The sequence below is a fragment of the Lolium perenne genome, chromosome 2, assembly GCF_019359855.2.
Source record: "Lolium perenne isolate Kyuss_39 chromosome 2, Kyuss_2.0, whole genome shotgun sequence".
Lineage (NCBI taxonomy): Eukaryota > Viridiplantae > Streptophyta > Magnoliopsida > Poales > Poaceae > Lolium > Lolium perenne.
Window position 1 is genome coordinate 254,359,602 of NC_067245.2, and position 19,097 is coordinate 254,378,698.

Here is a 19,097-nt window from a genome sequence, read left to right on the forward strand (position 1 = left end):
TTGACCAAAAGATTCAAACGGGCATAAAATTCAAAAAAATCAGAAAAATGAAAAACAAAAGCATATAGTCTTCTTATGTCATATAGTAAGCATTCAAGTTGATAAACAAGGTCTAGACATATTCAAACCAGAAAAATCATGTATATATCTACCCCTAACCCTAAACTCTGTCTTATGAAGAGAAGTGGTTTTGGGTTTCAAACATGGAAATTTCAAGAACCTCCCAAAAGCTTCATTTTAGAGTGTGACTAAGAAGGATCCAGGCTTACCTTTTCACTTTCATGTTCTAAACTTGTTTAAATCCTAGTCAAACCTAGGATTTCACAAAGATTCAAATATATGGGTATAAAATACAAAAAAATAGAAAAATGAAAAACGAAAGCACATAGTCTTCTTATGTCATATAGTAAGCATTAAAGTTGATAAACAAGGTCTAGACATATTCAAACTAGACAAATCATGTATCTCCCCCTTATCCCCTAAACTCTGTATTATGAAGTCAAGCATGAAGAGAAGTGGTTTTGGGTTTCCAACATGGAAATTTCAAAAACCTCTTAAAAATTCATTTTAGAGTGACTAAGAAGGATGCAAGCTTCCCTTTTCATTTTCATGTCTTAAACTTGTTTTAATCTTGGTCAAACCTAAGATTTGACCAAAAGATTCAAACGGGCATAAAATTCAAAAAAAAATCAGAAAAATGAAAAACAAAAGCATATAGTCTTCTTGTGTCATATAGTAAGCATTCAAGTTGATAAACAAGGTCTAGACATATTCAAACCAGAAAATCATGTATATATCTACCCATAACCCTAAACTCTGTCTTATGAAGTCAATCATGATGAGAAGTGGTTTTGGGTTTCAAACATGGATATTTCAAGAACCTCCCAAAAGCTTCATTTTAGAGTGTGACTAAGAAGGATCCAGGCTTACCTTTTTCATTTTCATGTACTAAACTTGTTTAAATCCTGATCAAACCCAGGATTTCACAAAGATTCAAATATATGTGTATAAAATATAAAAAATAGAAAAATGAAAACCAAAGCACATAGTCTACTTATGTCACATAGTAAGCATTCAAGTTGATAAACAAGGTCTAGACATATTCAAACCAGAAAAATCATGTATATATCTACCCCTAACCCTAAACTCTGTCTTATGAAGTTAATCATGAAGAGAAGTGGTTTTGGGTTTCAAACATTGGAATTCCAAGAACCTCCCAAAAGCTTCATTTTAGAGTGTGACTAAGAAGGATGATTCAGGCTTACCTTTTCATTTTCATGTTCTAAACCTGTTTAAATCCTGGTCAAAACTAGGATTTCACAAAGATTCAAATATATGGGTATAAAATTCAAAAAATAGAAAAATGAAAAACCAAAGCACATAGTCTTCTTATGTCATATAGCAAGCATTAAAGTTGATAAACAAGGTCTAGACATATTCAACCTAGACAAATCATGTATCTACCCCCTAACCCCTAAACTCTGTCTTATGAAGTCCAAAGCATGAAGAGAAGTGGTTTTGGGTTTCAAACATGGAAATTTCAAAAACCTCTTACAAAATTCATTTTAGAGTGACTAATTAAGAAGGATGCATGCTCCCCTTTTCATTTTCATGTCTTAAACTTGTTTAATTCTTGGTCAAACCTAAGATTTGACCAAAAGATTCAAACGGGCATAAAAAAATCAGAAAAATGAAAACCAAAGCACATAGTTTTCTTATGTCATATAGTAAGCATTCAAGTTGATAAACAAGGTCTAGACATATTCAAACCAGAAAATCATGTATATATCTACCCCTAACCCTAAACTCTGTCTTATGAAGTCAATCATGAAGAGAAGTGGTTTTGGGTTTCAAACATGGAAATTTCAAGAACCTCCCAAAAGCTTCATTTTAGAGTGACTAAGAAGGATACAGGCTTACCTTTTCATTTTCATGTTTTAAACTTGTTTAAATCCTGGTCAAACCTAGGATTTGACAAAGATTCAAATATATGGGCATAAAATTCAAAAAAAATAGAAAAATGAAAAACCAAAGCACATAGTCTTCTTATGTCATATAGTAAGCATTAAAGTTGATAAACAAGGTCTAGACATAAGCAAACTAGACAAATCATGTATCTACCCCCTAACCCCTAAACTCTGTCTTATGAAGTCAAGCATGAAGAGAAGTCGTTTTGGGTTTCAAACATGGAAATTTCAAGAACATCCCAAAAGCTTCATTTTAGAGTGACTAAGAAGGATCCATGATTACCTTTTCATTTTCATGTTTTAAACTTGTTTAATCTTGGTCAAACCTAGGATTTGACCAAGATTCAAATGGGCACAAAATTTAAAAAATCAGAAAAATGAAAAACCAAAGTACATAGTCTTCTTATGTCATGTAGTAAGCATTCAAGTTGATAAAATGGTTCATGCCGGCGTCTTAGCTCCTAAAAAAAATTATACACCAATTGATGTGACAAATTGATGATTTACTCTAGTCTGCTTCTAGACCATGTAGCTAGCGAGTATTCATATGTACTGCATGGAGCCCCCAACTTTTGACTTCCCGTGTCGGAAAAGGCCTGTTTAATAATGTGGGGCAGTGAGGTATCCCGAAGTATCTAGAGGGTTTCAGTGTTTCAGGCTTTCAGCATCGCCAGTCCAAGGGAAGGATGGGTGACGAATCCGTGCATTCACAGCCGTTAGATCTGAAGAGTCCTTGTATGATGAGCGGTAGATAGCACCTCTAAGCTGCAAATCAACAGCTTCAATTACTTCAAATGAGCATTGGCCGGAAGGCTGACAGAGTGAAAAAATTCAAATTCAAAAACTCATGTATAGAATAGAAAAAAAATAAAAAACATGTAGATAGAATAGAGGTATAGATAGATTAGCCCAAAAAAGAAGAGGACAGGGAAATTTGAACGCTCGCCTTTAACTCAGCAGACACCTCCCTCGCGCACCTAAACTTTCAAACGCGCGCCCAATATTTCGAACGCTCGCCTTTAACTCAGCACCCAACCCACCTTGTTCTTCTCTAGACACCTCCTTCGGCGCCCTGTTCTTCTCTAGACACACCCTCGGTGAACCAGGCCGCGCACCAAAACTTCCCCACGCTTTCTATCAGCCGCGTCAGCCGGCGACTGCGGGTGGCGCCGTTCTTCTCCAGCCGCACCGGCAGGCGAGGTCAGCTGGTAGATCCTCACGGTATGCATGCTATCTTCAGGCCTGGGCAAGTACGATTCATTATAGCTCAATCGAAGTCAGTCGCCGTCGCCCAGCCCTTATAAGTTCGTTAGTTCGTTCGAATCGATCGGTTGATATTGTTTTCCTCTCGATGTGTTTGTTTGACATTGTTTTCCGCTTTACCTATTTGCTCGAATTCGTTCATACTGTACACTGTTTGTTTGTAAGGCAAAGAGGAAATCATAACATGGCTTATCATCATGGGTATAACCTTTTTAGCTAGATTTTGCTGTTTGGGATCTATGATCCTTTTAGTTGCTGCTCTCCAGTAACATTTTCCCTCTTTTTTATTACAGTGAAAAATACACAGCGAGGAAACCACTGTCCAGCCTAAAAAAAATAGACCTCAGTTGGTTTGCTGAAATCGGCTCAAATAACGTGGCATTTAGTTATATAGTTTTATATTTGACCTGTTTGCTCAGATATGTTGGTTTACATTCATACGCAACCTGTTGGGCAAGTATGGACACAGCTTCAGTGACTTTCAGGTCAAAATTCCAGCGGTTGAGTGATTTTTGGTTGGATCCATTCCTGTGCGTTCGATCGGCTTTTGATGGCTGTTATTGAGACAAAGTCATGGCTGGACTTTTGACGCAGCTCCAGTGACGTTCAGGTCAAAAGCCCAGCGTTGACTTTGGTTCAATATCAGCCATCCAAAGCCAATCGAACACACATGAATGTATCCAACCAAAAATCACTCTACAATAAGTCGTTTCCAGACTAAAACAATGTTTATTCCCAAACTATTTTTTTGAATCCGACCAATCTTTCCCGGAATGCAGAAGAAATATATAAGATTTACTGGAATGTTTTTCTTTTCTTCGACAGTTTGAATTTTAAGTTTAAAGTTGGTTGTAAAACATAAAATGAGGTTTATTGATAAACAATATGGCTGAATCTGATGAAACTCCCCCAGAATGCATAACCCGACATATAAGATTTACTGGATTTTTGTTTCAAAAACTTCTAGGCAGTACGAATTTTAAGTTTAAAATTTTCTCGTGAAACTTAAAATGGTAAATTTTGGATCCATTCTCGTGCGTTCGATTGGCTTTTGATGGCTGTTATTGAAACAAGTGTTAATTGGTTCTATGCCACTCCTCAATTCACAAGTTGTGTTTATGCCATTACAAAAACTGAAGTTGTGTTTATGCCATTACAAAAACTGAAGTTGTGTTTATGCCACTCTCAATTCTCAATATCCCCTTCTATATATGCCATTTTCAATACTCCACTATAATAAATATAGCATATCTATGATAGTACTCTATGATACCACCCACTATGCACCCATGTTCCAAACACCACTCCCGCTGACTGTACCTTATTGTATCGAGCGATAAGCTTGATGAGCAACCCAAACAAACAAAAAAAGACCGTACCTTATTGTACTTGCTCTTACCCATATCTTCTCTTTCTCTTTCATCGCGAGTGCAGCTAATTCAGTTAGTCTTCCAATGAATATTAATATTTTGTCTCAATGATGTCATGTTTCGACTAACAATTAGCACTTTTGAATTCTTAGATTGCTTTTTCACACGATGCACTTCTTTTAATTTATTTTACCACATTTGAATGTGAACCTTGACCAAATAAATAGGACAACAATATCACGATCATATAATACATAAGCAGCATTGTTAGAATCGTGTTGGAAAATACTTTCTAATGATACCAGTTTTATATCAATTTTTTATATACTTCATCCTGAAAAATATGTTTCAACTTCATCAAAACTTGCATGTATCTCGCAAACTAAACTCATCTAAATACATGTATATCTACATAAAATTGAAACATCATTTTTAAATAGAGAGATATAGATTAATATTTTTCGAAGATAAAATACGAAAAACAAGGGTGCATTGTTTATTGAAATGGAGTGAGTAGTATATATAAAATCATTTTAGTTGCCAATGATCATGTTGAGGGCCTCTATTTCTTGTTTTGCTCGTGCCCTCCGTATTCTCTGTGTACGGCCCTGGTGGTCTATGAACCTGTATGTAATCTTATTACTTTTGGCTTCTTTGCACTGCTAATAGATCGACGGAATTACGGCAAAAAAGAAGAAAGAATGTGTTGGTATTGTATTGCTTTCGATAGATATGTTCGCCCCTCCCCCCCAAGCATTTACAGATGGCACAAGAGATTCAAGGATGAAATTGCTCTCCTTGTTCATAAGGCAAAGAGGAAATCATATCATGGGTAGAACATTTTATATATATTTTGCTGTTTGGGATCTATGATCCTTTTAGTTGCTGCTCTCCAGCAACTTTTGTACATATTTCCCTCTTTTTATTAAAAAAATACAAAGTGGGGAAACCCAGTGGTCAGCCTAAAAAAAATCTGTTCGCTAGGTAGCCGTAGTTTTGCACTCAGTTCGTTTGCTGAAATCGGCTCAAATAATGTAGCATTTATAGTTTTATATTTGACCTGTTTGCTCAGGTATGTTTGCTTACATTCGTAGGTGACCTGTTTGTTGAAATAGCTTATCGCTTCTCTGACCATCTATCTCCTCAACAGATGGACAGAACTTGGATATTATTTCACTCATTAAACACACCAACATATTTGAGTGGTATTGAAGACTTCATGAAGCACGTTAGTGATTTTACTGACGGCGACAAGACAAAGGAAGTGATTTGTCCATGCCGCGTATGTTTGAATATTGGGTCCAAGCCTCAACATGTAGTCTCAGATCATTTATTCGTTTATGGGATGGACCAGACATATATCAGGTGGATTAACCATGGTGAACACTATGATCAGCCTGACATTATTGATCCTCTTTATTCTGATGGTTATCAGCCTGAAGATCTCGTCCAGGATGAGGCTACTGCTAATTTGTTACGGGATCTGTATCCATATGCAAGCCAACAGCCCCATGGTTATCACAAAAAGCCTCTTTTCCATGACCTGATAGAAGATGCTAAGCGCTTAGTGGCCCTTGGTTCTGTTGTGTCAAGATTCGAATTAATTGTGAAATTACTTCATGACAAGTCATACCAGGGGATTACCAATAAAGCGTTCAATGCAGTTGCGAAGACATACAGCGATGCACTCCACAGGGCTGGACTGCCAAAATACTTTTATGAGGTGAAGCAAGACATCAAGGTACTGGGACTTGGATATGAGAAGATTGATTTTTGCAAAAATAATCGTGCACTGTTTTGGATGGAGTATAATGACCTCGATGAATGTCCAAAGATGTAAGGAATCAAGATGGAAACATGATGGAGCTGGTGGTAAGAAAAAGATTCCTTGGAAGGTTCTGAGATACTTTCCACTTGTACAAAGATTGCAGAGGTTGTTTGCTTCAGAACAAACATCTCGGGAAACAAGATGGCACAAAGAGATTCTCACGCCCGACCCTGATTTACTGAGGCATCCTGCTGATGGCGATGAATGGAAGCAATTCGACCTGGATCATCCAGATTTTGCCGCAGATCCAAGGAACCCGAGACTTGGCCTTGCTACGTATGGATTCAACCCATTTGGCAACATGAGCAACTCGTATAGCATGTGGCCGTACTAGTTACACCTTACAACCAGGCTCCCTGGACATGCACCGATCGCCGAATCGTATGATGGCCTTACTCATCCCAGGTCCCAAATCTCACAGGGAAGGATTTTGATGTGTTCATGCAACCTCTTATTAGAGACTTGCAAACATTATGGGAGGGTGTCCCTACACGGGATGTGTGTCAACCTAAAGAACAAAATTTTCTATTACGTGCTGCTGTACTGTATTGCACCCATGATTATCCAGCTTTGGGCACTATGTCATGCAGAGTAACATCAGGTTATAATGCATGTGTTCACTGTGATACTGATCAGCTGGCAGTGAGGATAATAAACAAGATATGCTATATGGGCCATCGCCGTTTCCTTCCATTAGATCACAGTTTCCGAAAAAATAGAAAAAAATTGCAATTTATTGGTGATCAGGCCTGTAAAAAGACTAAACCGCAGCACTTTAAGAGTCACGAGTTGGAGGGGCACCTAGAAGCGGTCAGAAATGTTAAACCAGGAAAACCACCAGCCGCCACAGCAGGTACAGCAGAGAAGGATACAGAAGATGCAGCAGCAGTAGTAGCAGATAGAAAAAGGAAGAAGAGAGGAGATGAACTGAGTCTAGCAGCTACCAAAAGGAAGATGGGAGGTGAAATAGCAGCATGTACCAAGAGGAAGGAAATGGAAAATGATAGACCGAGAATATTTTATAAGCGCAGGACCACTCTTTGGGACTTGCCGTATTGGGCTGGTAAGAAGCTTCGGCATAATATTGATATCATGCACATGGAGAAGAATATATGTGACAGCATTGTCGGCACATTACTCAACATTCCATCCAAGACAAAAGATAGCTCAAATGCTAGGATTGATTGTGCAACATTGAATGTTAACAGGCACTTGCAACTGGATCGTAATGACAAAGTGAACAAAGGCAAGGAAAAACATTATAAATTTCGAGGCGCGGAATTCACATTGCCGATGCCTAAAAGGAGATTATTTTGTGAGTACCTCCGAGGTGTGATGTTCCCGTTCGGATTTGCTTCCAACATTGCAAATTGTCTCAATGCTGAAGGAAACAAGCTCCAAGGGTTGAAAACTCACGATTGTCATATCCTGCTGCAAAGGCTTTTAGCTATTGGCATTAAAGATTTAGTGAAGCCAAATATGTACAACGTGATTGCAGAGTTGGGAAGGTTCTTTAGGGAAATATGTAGTAAAACTCTAAGTAGAGCTGTTGTAGAACGTCTTAAGGTGGACATTGATGGGGATATGCCCATAGGGGGTGGGTCGCCAGTCCCAGTCGCCATGAAGATAGAGGCTTGGGTGGATCGCCAGTCGCCTAAGCGACTGGGCCCTAAGGCGACTGGGCCGTGATCCCAAGGAGGAGGTCCACACGGCTGGACAAGAAGATTACTTGCGAGAGGGATAGCGGATCCCGGATTAGTAGCAACTGATATGATTCGGAGTTATCTCCATGTAACCCTAGGCCGGGGGTGCTTATATAAACCCCCGAGCTTAAACCCTAGAGGACACCTTACTCGAGATCCAATCTCCCCCTGTAAGCTCTCGGCGTAGCCGCCGACTGAGCCCCCCCATTGTAATTCTCCACTGAGCAATAAAGATCTAGCAGGACGTAGGCCTTTTACTCTCCGGAGGGGCTGAACCTGGGTAAAACCCTTGCGTCTCTTGCACCTCGACCCGTAGATGGCAATGTTCCCTTCCCCTCGCATCAATGAAGTGCTACCCCCTGTAGCATCTGCCGTGGTTACATCCACGACAGTGGCGCCCACCGTGGGGCATGGGACATCAAGCCTTCGAGCTACGGCGAGGCCCTACTCGCCAGTTCGGCGGCCGGTTGCGTCCGGCAGGATGATCGCCACCGGCAATTTCTTCCACATCCAGCCAAGCACCTACCGGCCCGCCTCGTCACCTCTCACACACGCCTGGATGGTGCCGATCGGCTCCATCAACCTCTTCGTTGGGCTCGCCGGCGCCGATCCCTCTCGAGCCTCGCCCCGATCGCTCACCACGACCCCTTCGCGCCCGGCAGCTCCTCACCGCTACTCGCCCGGTCACCGGCGAGGTATACGCGGAGGCTGAGGCGGCCCCGGGAGACGATGCCGAGTCGGCGGTCGTGGCACCGACCGCTAACTCCACCGTTGCCTCGGCAGCCACCGACTCCGCCGACACCGCTCCGCCGCCGATTCCGCCGACACCATCCCGGCCATCAAATCCATCATCGCTGCGATCGACGCCGACTTCACCGACATCATCGCTACAACGTCGGTTGCGGGATCCACCGCTGCGTCCCCGACTGCCCGCTCCATCGCCACAGCATCGACCAAGGACTCTATCTCCCTGGTCTCCCACCCGAGCGACTTCGAAGGTGGCTTCGAGGACGACTCCATCCTCTCCCTCTTCGGCAGCGATTACGACTCGGACTCTGTCGAGGCCCCGCGTTACCGCTACCCGACCGCAGTCTTCATGGCAGGGGGTGAAGGAGAGATCCCAGTCGACGCCTTCACCACTCCCCTCCCCGCAACCGCCACCGCGACCGAGATCGAGGCGCACCGGGCGGCCCTCGAGGAGCAGAGGAAAAAGGAGCTCGCCGAAAGGCAGAAATTCCGCCTCGAGCAAGATGAAGTAAGGGCCGTGTCCCACTATCGTCAGCAGCGAAACCGCCGGCGCATGGAGCGCGCCCGCGCGAGCGACTTTCCCAACAAGACGCCTTAACTTCGACGACCCAGACGGAGAAATCCGGGTCGCCCGAGTCCAAAACCCTGACATCCCGGAAGGAAGTCGGGCTGCTGCAGATAGAGCAGCGCGCGGAGCACCACCGCCACCCCCACCACCACCACCCGAAGTTCCTCGGGCAGAGGTCGACGCCAACGGCCTACCACTGCACTCGTCTCCAGCCGACAACGTGGCAGCTGCGCAGGCCGTCCTCGCAAGAATCCCCGAAACGGGAGACGGCGCGATCCTCGTCCAGCACGCCAAGGCTTTGGTAGCCAAGGCATTGGAGCAGCAGCACGCCGCAGCCGACTCGCAGGGGCGACTCTATTCGCGCACATCCGCCAGTCGCGCGGCGTCGTCAGACGCGGCAAACCGCGCAATCGTCAACGCCAACAACGGCCCGCCGCCAGCACCGCGCGCGGCCCACTCGTCTAACAACCGAGTCGAGCCGCGCCCCGCGCGGGTGATGGTCGCCGCTAACGGGCAGCCAGTCGACGCCCGAACCCACATCGTCAACGACCAAGAATGGCGGGCGCGCAATCGATTGAACGACCGCCACGCCGATGAAGCCCCGCGCCAGAGCGCGTTCACCCGAATCGGCCCCGCTTGCTTCGGGCCGATGATTAGAGGCGAGCCGTACCCTGTGGGGTTCAAAGGACCCCGCGACATCGAGAAGTACGATACAAGCATTGACCCCACTGTCTGGATCGACTCGTACGCCATGGCAATGGGGATCCAGGGCCACTCCGAGTTACTCGCAGCGCGATACCTGCCCCTCATGATGGACGGCGTCAATCGCCATTGGTTCAACACCCTCACCGTCAACAGCATCGACTCCTGGGAAGAAGCCCGCGCCGCGTTCATCCAGCACTTCGCCAGCGCATACACCCGTGCCACAACCATAGAAGACCTAGATCGCTGCGTCCAAGGCCCGCGCGAGTCGACCCGCCGGTGGGTGCAGCGCTGGCAGGACATGTGGACGACCTCCAGCGGCATCAGCACGGACACGGCAATCTACTGCTTCCGACGCTGCTGCCGGTACGAACCACTAAGCGCCAAGCTCCGTCGCGTCAGCAGGGACAATATCTCAATCTCCGAGCTCTTCGACATCGCCACCCGCTACGCCGATGAAGACCCTACAGTCGACTCGGACGACGAGTACGGTCAACGACGCAATCGCCGCCCTGCGCACACGGAGCCTCGGCGTGGCGACTACCGTTTCGCCGGCCGGTCCAACAACGGCAAGCGCCGCGGAGAGGGAGGACACAACGAGCTAGTTGCTACCACCGATTACGAGCAGCGCGAGCCAAAATCGTTTCGGCGCGACACTCGTCCACCTCGGGAGGATCGGCCTCAGCCCAAGCGCTTCGACGCCCGCAGCCTCCTAGACGCACCATGGAGGGCAAGCCCGCCAACCACACGACGGGAAATTGCTACTCCCTGAAGCAGATAGAAAGAGCTCGCCGCGCCAAGGAAAACGACGGCGGCAACCAGCACAAGGAGCGCGCCAAGGACCAAGACCAGCACAAGGGAGAGGGCTTCGGTCGCAGCGCCGGCTCGCTCCACACCTTCACCGGGGTCGGCGACAGGCGGGACAGGAAGGTCCTCGCAAGGGCAGTGGCGGTACACGCAGTCATACTTTCCGACGTACCCCGGTGGCTCAACTGGTCCGAGCAAAGCATCACCTGGAGCCGCGAAGATCACGCCCCCCGCATCGAGTACCCCGGGCGAGTGGCGCTAGTCGTCAGGCCCAAGGTCGCCGACTACTGGCTACCAAAAACCCTGATGGACGGGGGAAGCTCCATCAACATCATGTACTACGACACCTTCCAGCGGCTTGGCCTGCCGGACTCACGCCTTGAGAACACCAAGGTCACGTTCCACGGCATCGTCCCCGGGCGGAAGGCCTTCCCGATCGGCAAGGTGACGCTGCCAGTCACCTTCGGCACGCCCGTGAACTACCGTACCGAGCGGATAACGTTCGAGGTGGTGAACTTCAAAAGCTCTTACCATTGCGTACTCGGCCGACAAGCGTTCGCCCGCTTCATGGCGACCCCACACTACGCGTACAACATGATGAAGATGCCAGGGCCTCGAGGCGTCATCACCGTCCATGGCGACCCGGAGATGGCATTGGAATGTGAGGACGACAGCGCCAAGCTCGCCGACGCCGTCATCGCCGACGAACAAGACAACTCCGCCGAGCTCGCCAAGTACCCAGTCGACCGCAACGACCCCGCCATCCTGGAGAAGCCAACCGAGCTCGACTCGTCCGCAGCAACCTTCAAGGCCGCAGCAGGCACCCGCCAAGTAGATCTTGTAGAAAACGATCCAAGTAGGCAAGTTACCATTGGGACGGGCCTGTCCGCCCAATAGGAAAGCGCGCTCATCAAGTTCCTCCGTGAGAATCGAGATATCTTTGCATGGAAACCATCTGACATGCCAGGTGTCCCGAGAGAACTTGCTGAGCACAAATTACATGTCGATCCCACCGCGCGACCCGTTAGGCAGGCAATGCGCCCCGTGGGAGAAGAACGGCGACGCGCAATCGCCGAAGAAGTAAACCGGCTGCTCGCTGCCGGCTTCATCATAGAAATCAAGCACCCGAAATGGCTGGCAAACCCAGTCCTAGTGCTAAAGAAGAACAAGACGTGGCGAATGTGTATCGATTACACAAGCCTCAACAGCGCGTGCCCCAAGGACCCATTCGTCCTACCGCGAATCGACCAGATTATCGACGCGGTCGCCGGGTCCGAGTCGCTATGCTTCCTTGATGCATACTCCGGGTACAATCAAATAAAGATGGCCAAGGAAGACCAAGAGAAGACTGCATTCATCACACCCCTAGGCGCCATCGCTACACGTCCATGACCTTCGGCCTCAAGAACGCCGGAGCAACGTACCAGCGGTGCATGAACAGCTGCTTAGAAAGCCAGATCGGCCGCAACGTGCATGTCTACATCGACGATGTGGTGGTCAAATCGACTCGACAGACCGACCTCGTCAGCGACCTCGCCGAAACATTCGCCAACTTACGGCGGTACAAGATCAAGCTCAACCCTTTGAAGTGCACCTTCGGGGTTCCATCAGGACAGCTGCTAGGCTACGTCGTCTCCAAGCGAGGCATCGAACCTAACCCGGAGAAGACACTGGCGGTCATGCGCACCAAGCAGCCAGCATGCCTAGTCGACGCGCAAAACTCGCCGGTCGAGTCGCCGCCTCGCCGCTTCATACCCCGGCTCGGAGACAAGGCCATGCCACTATACCGCTTGCTCAAGAAGTCGGAATCATTCCGGTGGACAGACGAGGCGCAGCGGGCCCTAGAGGAACTCCAAAGACGCCCTCTCGAATGCCCCTATCCTCGCGGCCCCGCTGCCAAAGAAACCATGCTCCTATACGTCGCCGCGTCGAACCGCGCTATAAGTGCAGTCATGGTCGTCGAACGGAAGGAGGAAGGAAGGGAGCAACTGGTACAACGCCCGGTCTACTACATCAGCGAAGCCTTAATCGAATCCAAGCAACGGTATCCACACTACCAGAAGCTGGTGTACGCCGTCCTCAGGCCCGGCGGCGACCGGCCCCTTACTTCCACGAGCACCCCATCAAGGTAGTCGCCTCAACACCACTCGCCGACATCATCCGCAACCGCGACGCAACTGGCCGGATCGCCAAGTGGGCAGTCGAGCTCGGCGTCCACAACATCACCTACGAGTCACGCCACGCCATCAAATCTCAAGCACTCGCCGACTTCCTCGCCGACTGGGAAGAGGCCCAGCAGCCAAGCTCCCCGCGGACCTCAAACATTGGACGTTGCACTTCGACGGTTCTAAAACCTCGAAGGAGCAGGCGCGGGAGTCGTCCTCACATCACCAAAGGGCGACACAGTGAAGTACGTCCTGCAACTCAGATTCGAGCCATGCACCAACAACATGGCCGAGTACGAGGCGCTCCTGCACGGCATGCGAGTCGCAAAAGAGATGGGCGCAACACGGCTGCGCTGCCTCGGCGATTCCGACCTAGTCGCCAGCCAAACTTCCGGCACCTGCGACGCCACGGACGCCAACATGATCGCATACAAACGCGCCGTCGACCAAGCCGGCGCTAGCTTCGCCGGTCACGTCGTCGAGTGGGTTGACAGCGCAAGAACGAAGAAGCCGACGCGCTAGCCGAATCGGGTCCAAGCGACTTCAACCTCCTCCGGCGTCGGCGTGGACATCCTCTGCGACCCCTCGGTGCGCGCCGCGCGCGAGCTGGACATTGCCGAGCCACCTGCTCCCGACTCCGCCTTAGTCGCACTCGCCGTCGACGCACCGATTGGACCGAGCCATACATAAGCTACCTCGAGAGCCAGGCACTGCCGATGGATGAAACCAAAGCACGCGCCATCGTGCGCAGATGCAAGTCCTTCACCATCATCAACAATGAGCTATACAAGCGCAGTGTCTCGGGAGTGTTCCAACGATGCGTCACCACGGCGGAAGGGCGCAACATTCTGCGCGACATCCACGCAGGGGACTGCGGCCACCACGCAGGCGCGCGGTCAATCGTCGCCAAGGCCTTTCGTCACGGCTTCTACTGGCCAACAGCCCACGAAGACGCAATCGCCCTTGTCCGTTCATGCGCCGGGTGCCAAAAGCATGCAAGCGCCGCACATGCCAGGATCGGCATTGAAGACCATCCCCCTCACCTGGCCCTTCGCCGTATGGGGCATGGACATGGTGGGAAAATTCAAAACGGCCCCCGGCGGATATACTCACCTCCTGGTAGCGGTGGACAAGTTCACCAAATGGGTGGAAGCAAAGCCCATAAAGAAGTGCGACGGGAAGACGGCCACAAAGTTCCTACGCGAGCTCATCTATCGGTACGGCTACCCTCACAGTATCATAACCGACAACGGCACCAACTTCGCCAAAGGGGAGATGGCTGACTTTTGCGAAGAAAAGGGCATCCGACTCGATCTCGCCTCAGTCGCCCACCCCGAGTCGAACGGCCAAGCAGAAAGAGCAAACCAGAGCATCCTGCACGGACTCAAACCACGCCTGGTCGTGCCCCTAGAGCGCGCAGCCGGCTGCTGGGCAGAGGAGCTCTCTTCAGTACTATGGGGCATCCGCACAACGCCTAACAGGTCAACCGGCTTCACGCCTTTCTTCCTGGTATATGGCGCCGAAGCCGTCATGCCCACGGACATCGCCTACGACTCACCTCGGGTCGCCAATTACGCCGAAGAAGACAACGAGCGAGCTCGCCAAGATGACATCGATCTCCTCGACGAGGCCAGAGACCTCGCACTCTCCAGAACCGCCATTTACCAGCAGGACCTCCGTCGCTACCACAGTCGCCGCGTTCGGAGTCGCTCCTTCCAAGTCGGCGATCTGGTACTCCGGCTAATCCAGGACAAGAAAGGGATGCACAAGCTGTCCCCGCCCTGGGAAGGACCATTCGCCGTCAGCCGCGTACTCGGCAACGACTCCTACTACCTCATCGACGTCCGCAAGGACGACAAAGGCGAGCCGCTCACTAAAGAGGTGGAGCGCCCCTGGAACATCAACCTCCTCCGGCGGTTCTATACCTAAGGGAAAAATGTAATCCGAAAATTCAGAGGGTAATAAAAATCGCCGACCATTTTTTGATCTCAAGCTCCGACTACCTCTCCTTCACCCGCCAAATATCGTCATCTCTCATCCCGGGACATACCGGCTTAGTCGCCGCGACAAGCGACTAGGAACTGAGAGACCTCCGGTCGCCGCTGCTGGAAGAGAGAAGTCCACGATCGGCCAAGTAGCCGGGCTAACACGGGATGGCGGCGTGACCGAGGCGCAACACCAGGCCCGGTCACCCACCATCTCTCACGCCATCGGGTGAAAACGGCGACTGGAACCCACAGCAGGGCCGCACGCTCGGCCAGCCCCACGGGCCTCGGCGACCGCCTTGTGCTACGTTATAAAGCACACCAATGCCCTCCTCTACCTTAGGTTGGCGAATTGCGTGGCTAAGTACTTCGACTAGGGACCCCGCAAAACGGACCCGCGGCTCGCCAAGGAAAATACGCCCGCAATGATCCCCTTTGGAGTCGCCTAGCGACTGGCTCACCGAGCCACGACGAGTGGCGCGCTACATCCGAACAGCGCAAACTACACCACACCACTACTCCACCCATGAGGCTGCTATTCGTACTATAATGACTACGCATCTGTATCGGGGACGCCCAGCTCGAAAAGGAAAACGATCAAGTCGATAGCCTTCATTGGGGTCGCAAGGCGACTGACCTGAAGGCCATGGATAGTCGGAACCAACTCCAATGCATCGCCGTCTCAAATAATGCAAAAGCAACCACCGAATCACATTTAAGCAAAAGTCATCATTCTATTTACAACTAACACCCGCTCGCGGGAAATCTAGCTACTTCTTACACAGGTACTCAGGAAACTACGAGGACGACCCCGGAGCCCCCTCTACGACAGGCTCGACGCCGTCATCGCCGTGACGAAATTTCGGCGTGTACACCACGACCGGATATGTAGACAGCGAGCCGGCGGCAGCAGCATGGAAGAGGCGCTCCGCGGGGTAGTCCACCGGGCCCGGCTCCTTCTCCGCGTCACCAGGAGCCGCTTGGCTGGGGATATGAGTCTCCAAGTCCGCGGTCGCCGATGCTCGGTCGGCGAAGGGGCGCACCGCATCCATCAGCCGCAGCACTTCGGCAACATCGAACTCCCGCCTCCGAGGGAAGCCAGCGGTGACCTCCTCCACGTCGAACCCTTCAGAGTAATGCGCCAGCACCATGCTCAGAGCCATGGTAATGCCAACGCGGCAGGAAGAGCGACGAAGCCAGTCAACAACAGCCGGAATGTTGGACACGGCCTTGAAGACGGATGGCGTGTCCCGCGGAATCACCTCCCGCGGGCTCAGGTACTGGAGCGCGGCAAGTATCTCCCCCGCGCAGGCGATGATACGCGCGGTCGCGGTCGACAGGCATTCCCGTGGAGTCGCCGTCTCCACGAAGTCGCACGTACCTGCAGTCAACAACACAAGGAAAAGGGAAAAATGAGAACTTCCCCTTCAACGCCGACTCGCCACGCTCGGGGACTGGCCCCCGAGGCCGACTCGCCACGCTCGGGGACTGGCCCCCGAGGCCGACTCGCCACGCTCGGGGACTGGCCCCCGAGACCGACTCGCCACGCTCAGGGACTGGCCCCCGAGGCCAACTCGCCACGCTCGGGGACTGACCCCCGAGGCCGACTCGCCGTGTTCAGATACTCAAACCCCCGGCAAATAAAACAAGAAGTGCGACAACAAGAACTTACCAAGAATCTGCCGCGACATCTCCCTGACGAAAGCCTCGAAGTTGGTCTTCTCGGCCTGCACCGCCAGGACGATGCCCTCGGACGCCTCCTTCTCCGCAGCAAGTTCTTTGGCGTGCTGCTGCTTCAAGGCCGCCACCTCCTCCCGCAGAGACGCGGCAGCCCCACGTGCAGAGTCCCGCGCATCAGTCGCGGCCTCCAGCTTCACCTTGTATTCGGTGATGACGTCCTCCAGCTCCCGGCCCTTCTGCTCCAGGACCTTCGTCAATTCCGCCGCCACCTCCGCCCCTTTTCCGGGCCTCTTCGGCCTGCTGCGCCCGGAACTCGGCTTCACGGTAGAAGGACTCCTTGACGAACCCTTCCCGAGCCTCGGCAAGAGCCTTTGCCTGCGCCTCTGCTACAAGAAAAGGAAACGGTGAGAACGAACGCCCGGGCCAGTGACACTGAATGAGGACGGCGAGTGGGCATGACTTATCGCCCGGGGCAATCAGCTTCCGGTTCTTGCGCCGCCTCCTCCACAAGCGCGGTCAGCCGCTTAATCTCCGCCTACGAAAACAAAAAAAAAATGCCAAGGTCAACAAACAAAAAGCAATAGAGACTCGACTCGCCCTTTCAGACCAAGTCGACCCTCGGGACTGGGGGTGACTAGGCCACGTGTTCAGCGACACTTACCACATGCGCCTCGCCAAGCGCCGTGTGGAGCTCGGTGAAGGTCAATGAAGACGGCGGCGGATGACGCGACTCGGTCGCCCGTCCGCTCGCATCACCGCCTCGATCGACGGAACCTCGCCCGTCCGCGTGTCGGTGTCACTGGGCGGGGCGCGGTCCCTGGCGGCGTTGGACCGTCTCTCTTTCAGTGGCTCCGACAGGCCGCCCTCCTCGACGATGTCCTCTTCAACTTCGGGTGCCTTCGCCCTCGGTCGATCCAATGTCGGTCGACTCCTCCTCCACCACAGGCGGAGCTACGTCCGGACCCGTCGCCGCTCTCGTCATGCCCCCGCGAGCCATGCTGGGTTGTGGAACAACGTTGGCGGTGGGCTCGACGTGGCTAGTGCTCTCCTTCTCCGCTTGACTCCCGGCGGCGGGCTCTTCTGGAGCCGACCCCGCACCCCAAGGTCGGACGGGCGCCGCCTTCCTCTCCGCGGCTTTCTTCTTTGCCTCGGCCGCCCTCGTGGCCGCCACCCCGGCCGCGGGCGGCTTCGCCAAGGTCTTCTTCTTGGACCTACAGAGAGGCGAGGTGAGTCGACACTCAGTCCAGTCGCAGGAAGGATAAATTCGACAAGAAATACTTACTTCACCGTGGGAATCGCTTTTACGCCCGGACCGGCCCGAGCTCCCGCATCGATCGCGTCCTTCAAGGGACGCTGAAGCCTCATGGACCCTTCCAGAGAGTGGGGCGCGATCGCTTCGATAGCGGCTCGGCCCCTTCCTTGGAGGGCTCCGCCTTGTCGTCCGGACGGGAGGTCGCCTCCTCTTCAGCCGCGCCCTGGGCCGAGGACTCGGCACCCCGCTTCGCCCCGCGCGGGAGTCTGATGACGTCCCGCGGCTCCGAGTCCGACTCGGTGCGCTCCTCCTCCTCGGCGACCTCGTCCTCCTCGCCTGCGGTCCTCTCCGGTGGTTCCTTTCCGGCGAGAGGAGGGAGGTGGTCCGCGATCTTCTGCCAACGCTGCAATCGAATCAAAGGAACAAGTCAGAAAGGAAGAAGCGCGGCTAAGCCGTGCGAAGTCGCCATGCGAAGCATTACCCGAGGCGCTGGGGTGTCTTCGGTGTAGGGCTGCAAGCAGTCCTCGAAGGAAGTAAAGGTGGCAGTGGTGATCTTAGCGAGCGCCTTCCGGTACTCGCCCTCGTCCCACTCGGTCGCCGTCGACCGGGTGCGGTCGTTCTGTCCCCGGTACTCCCACATGGGGTGAGCTCGGCACCGCAGGGGGATCAGCCGCCGGCCAAGCCAACAGTTGTACATGTCGACCGCCGTCAGGCCGTCATCTTTTAGCGCCTGGATCGCTTGGCGCATATCCTTCACCACCTTCTCCTGCTCGCGCGGCAGCGACCGGACATTGAGGCGCCGCGGGACGCTCGGCTCGGAACTGTATTGGGGAATGCATACCTCGCCCGGGGGAGTGTACTCCTTGGCGTAGAACCAGAAACGACGCCACAGCGACTGCGCCTTCTTGGGGAGCGCCATGTCGATGAAGCTTTCCCCGGACTTCACCTGGAAGGTGATCCCCCCGTTCGGGATGAGTGCTTCGCTGTTCTTGCTGGCCCGAGTCGCCCGCCCGTGGAAGATGGACACCCACAGCGGGAAGTAGGGCGGACAGCCCAAGTA

The 19,097-nt window shown here is 51.7% G+C and overlaps 1 protein-coding gene across 1 annotated transcript; it reads right to left on the reverse strand.

Moving 5' to 3' along the window:
• Positions 1–15,658: 15,658 nt before the first annotated feature.
• On the reverse strand, positions 15,659–18,150 carry LOC127335644 (uncharacterized). Its single transcript, XM_071825654.1, has 4 exons — positions 18,068–18,150; positions 16,778–17,085; positions 16,149–16,486; positions 15,659–15,685 (listed from the first exon to the last, which is right to left on the reverse strand). Exons 1-4 carry the CDS (start codon positions 18,148–18,150, stop codon positions 15,659–15,661), a joined length of 756 nt encoding a protein of 251 aa, XP_071681755.1.
• Between the last annotated feature and the right edge of the window lie 947 nt (positions 18,151–19,097).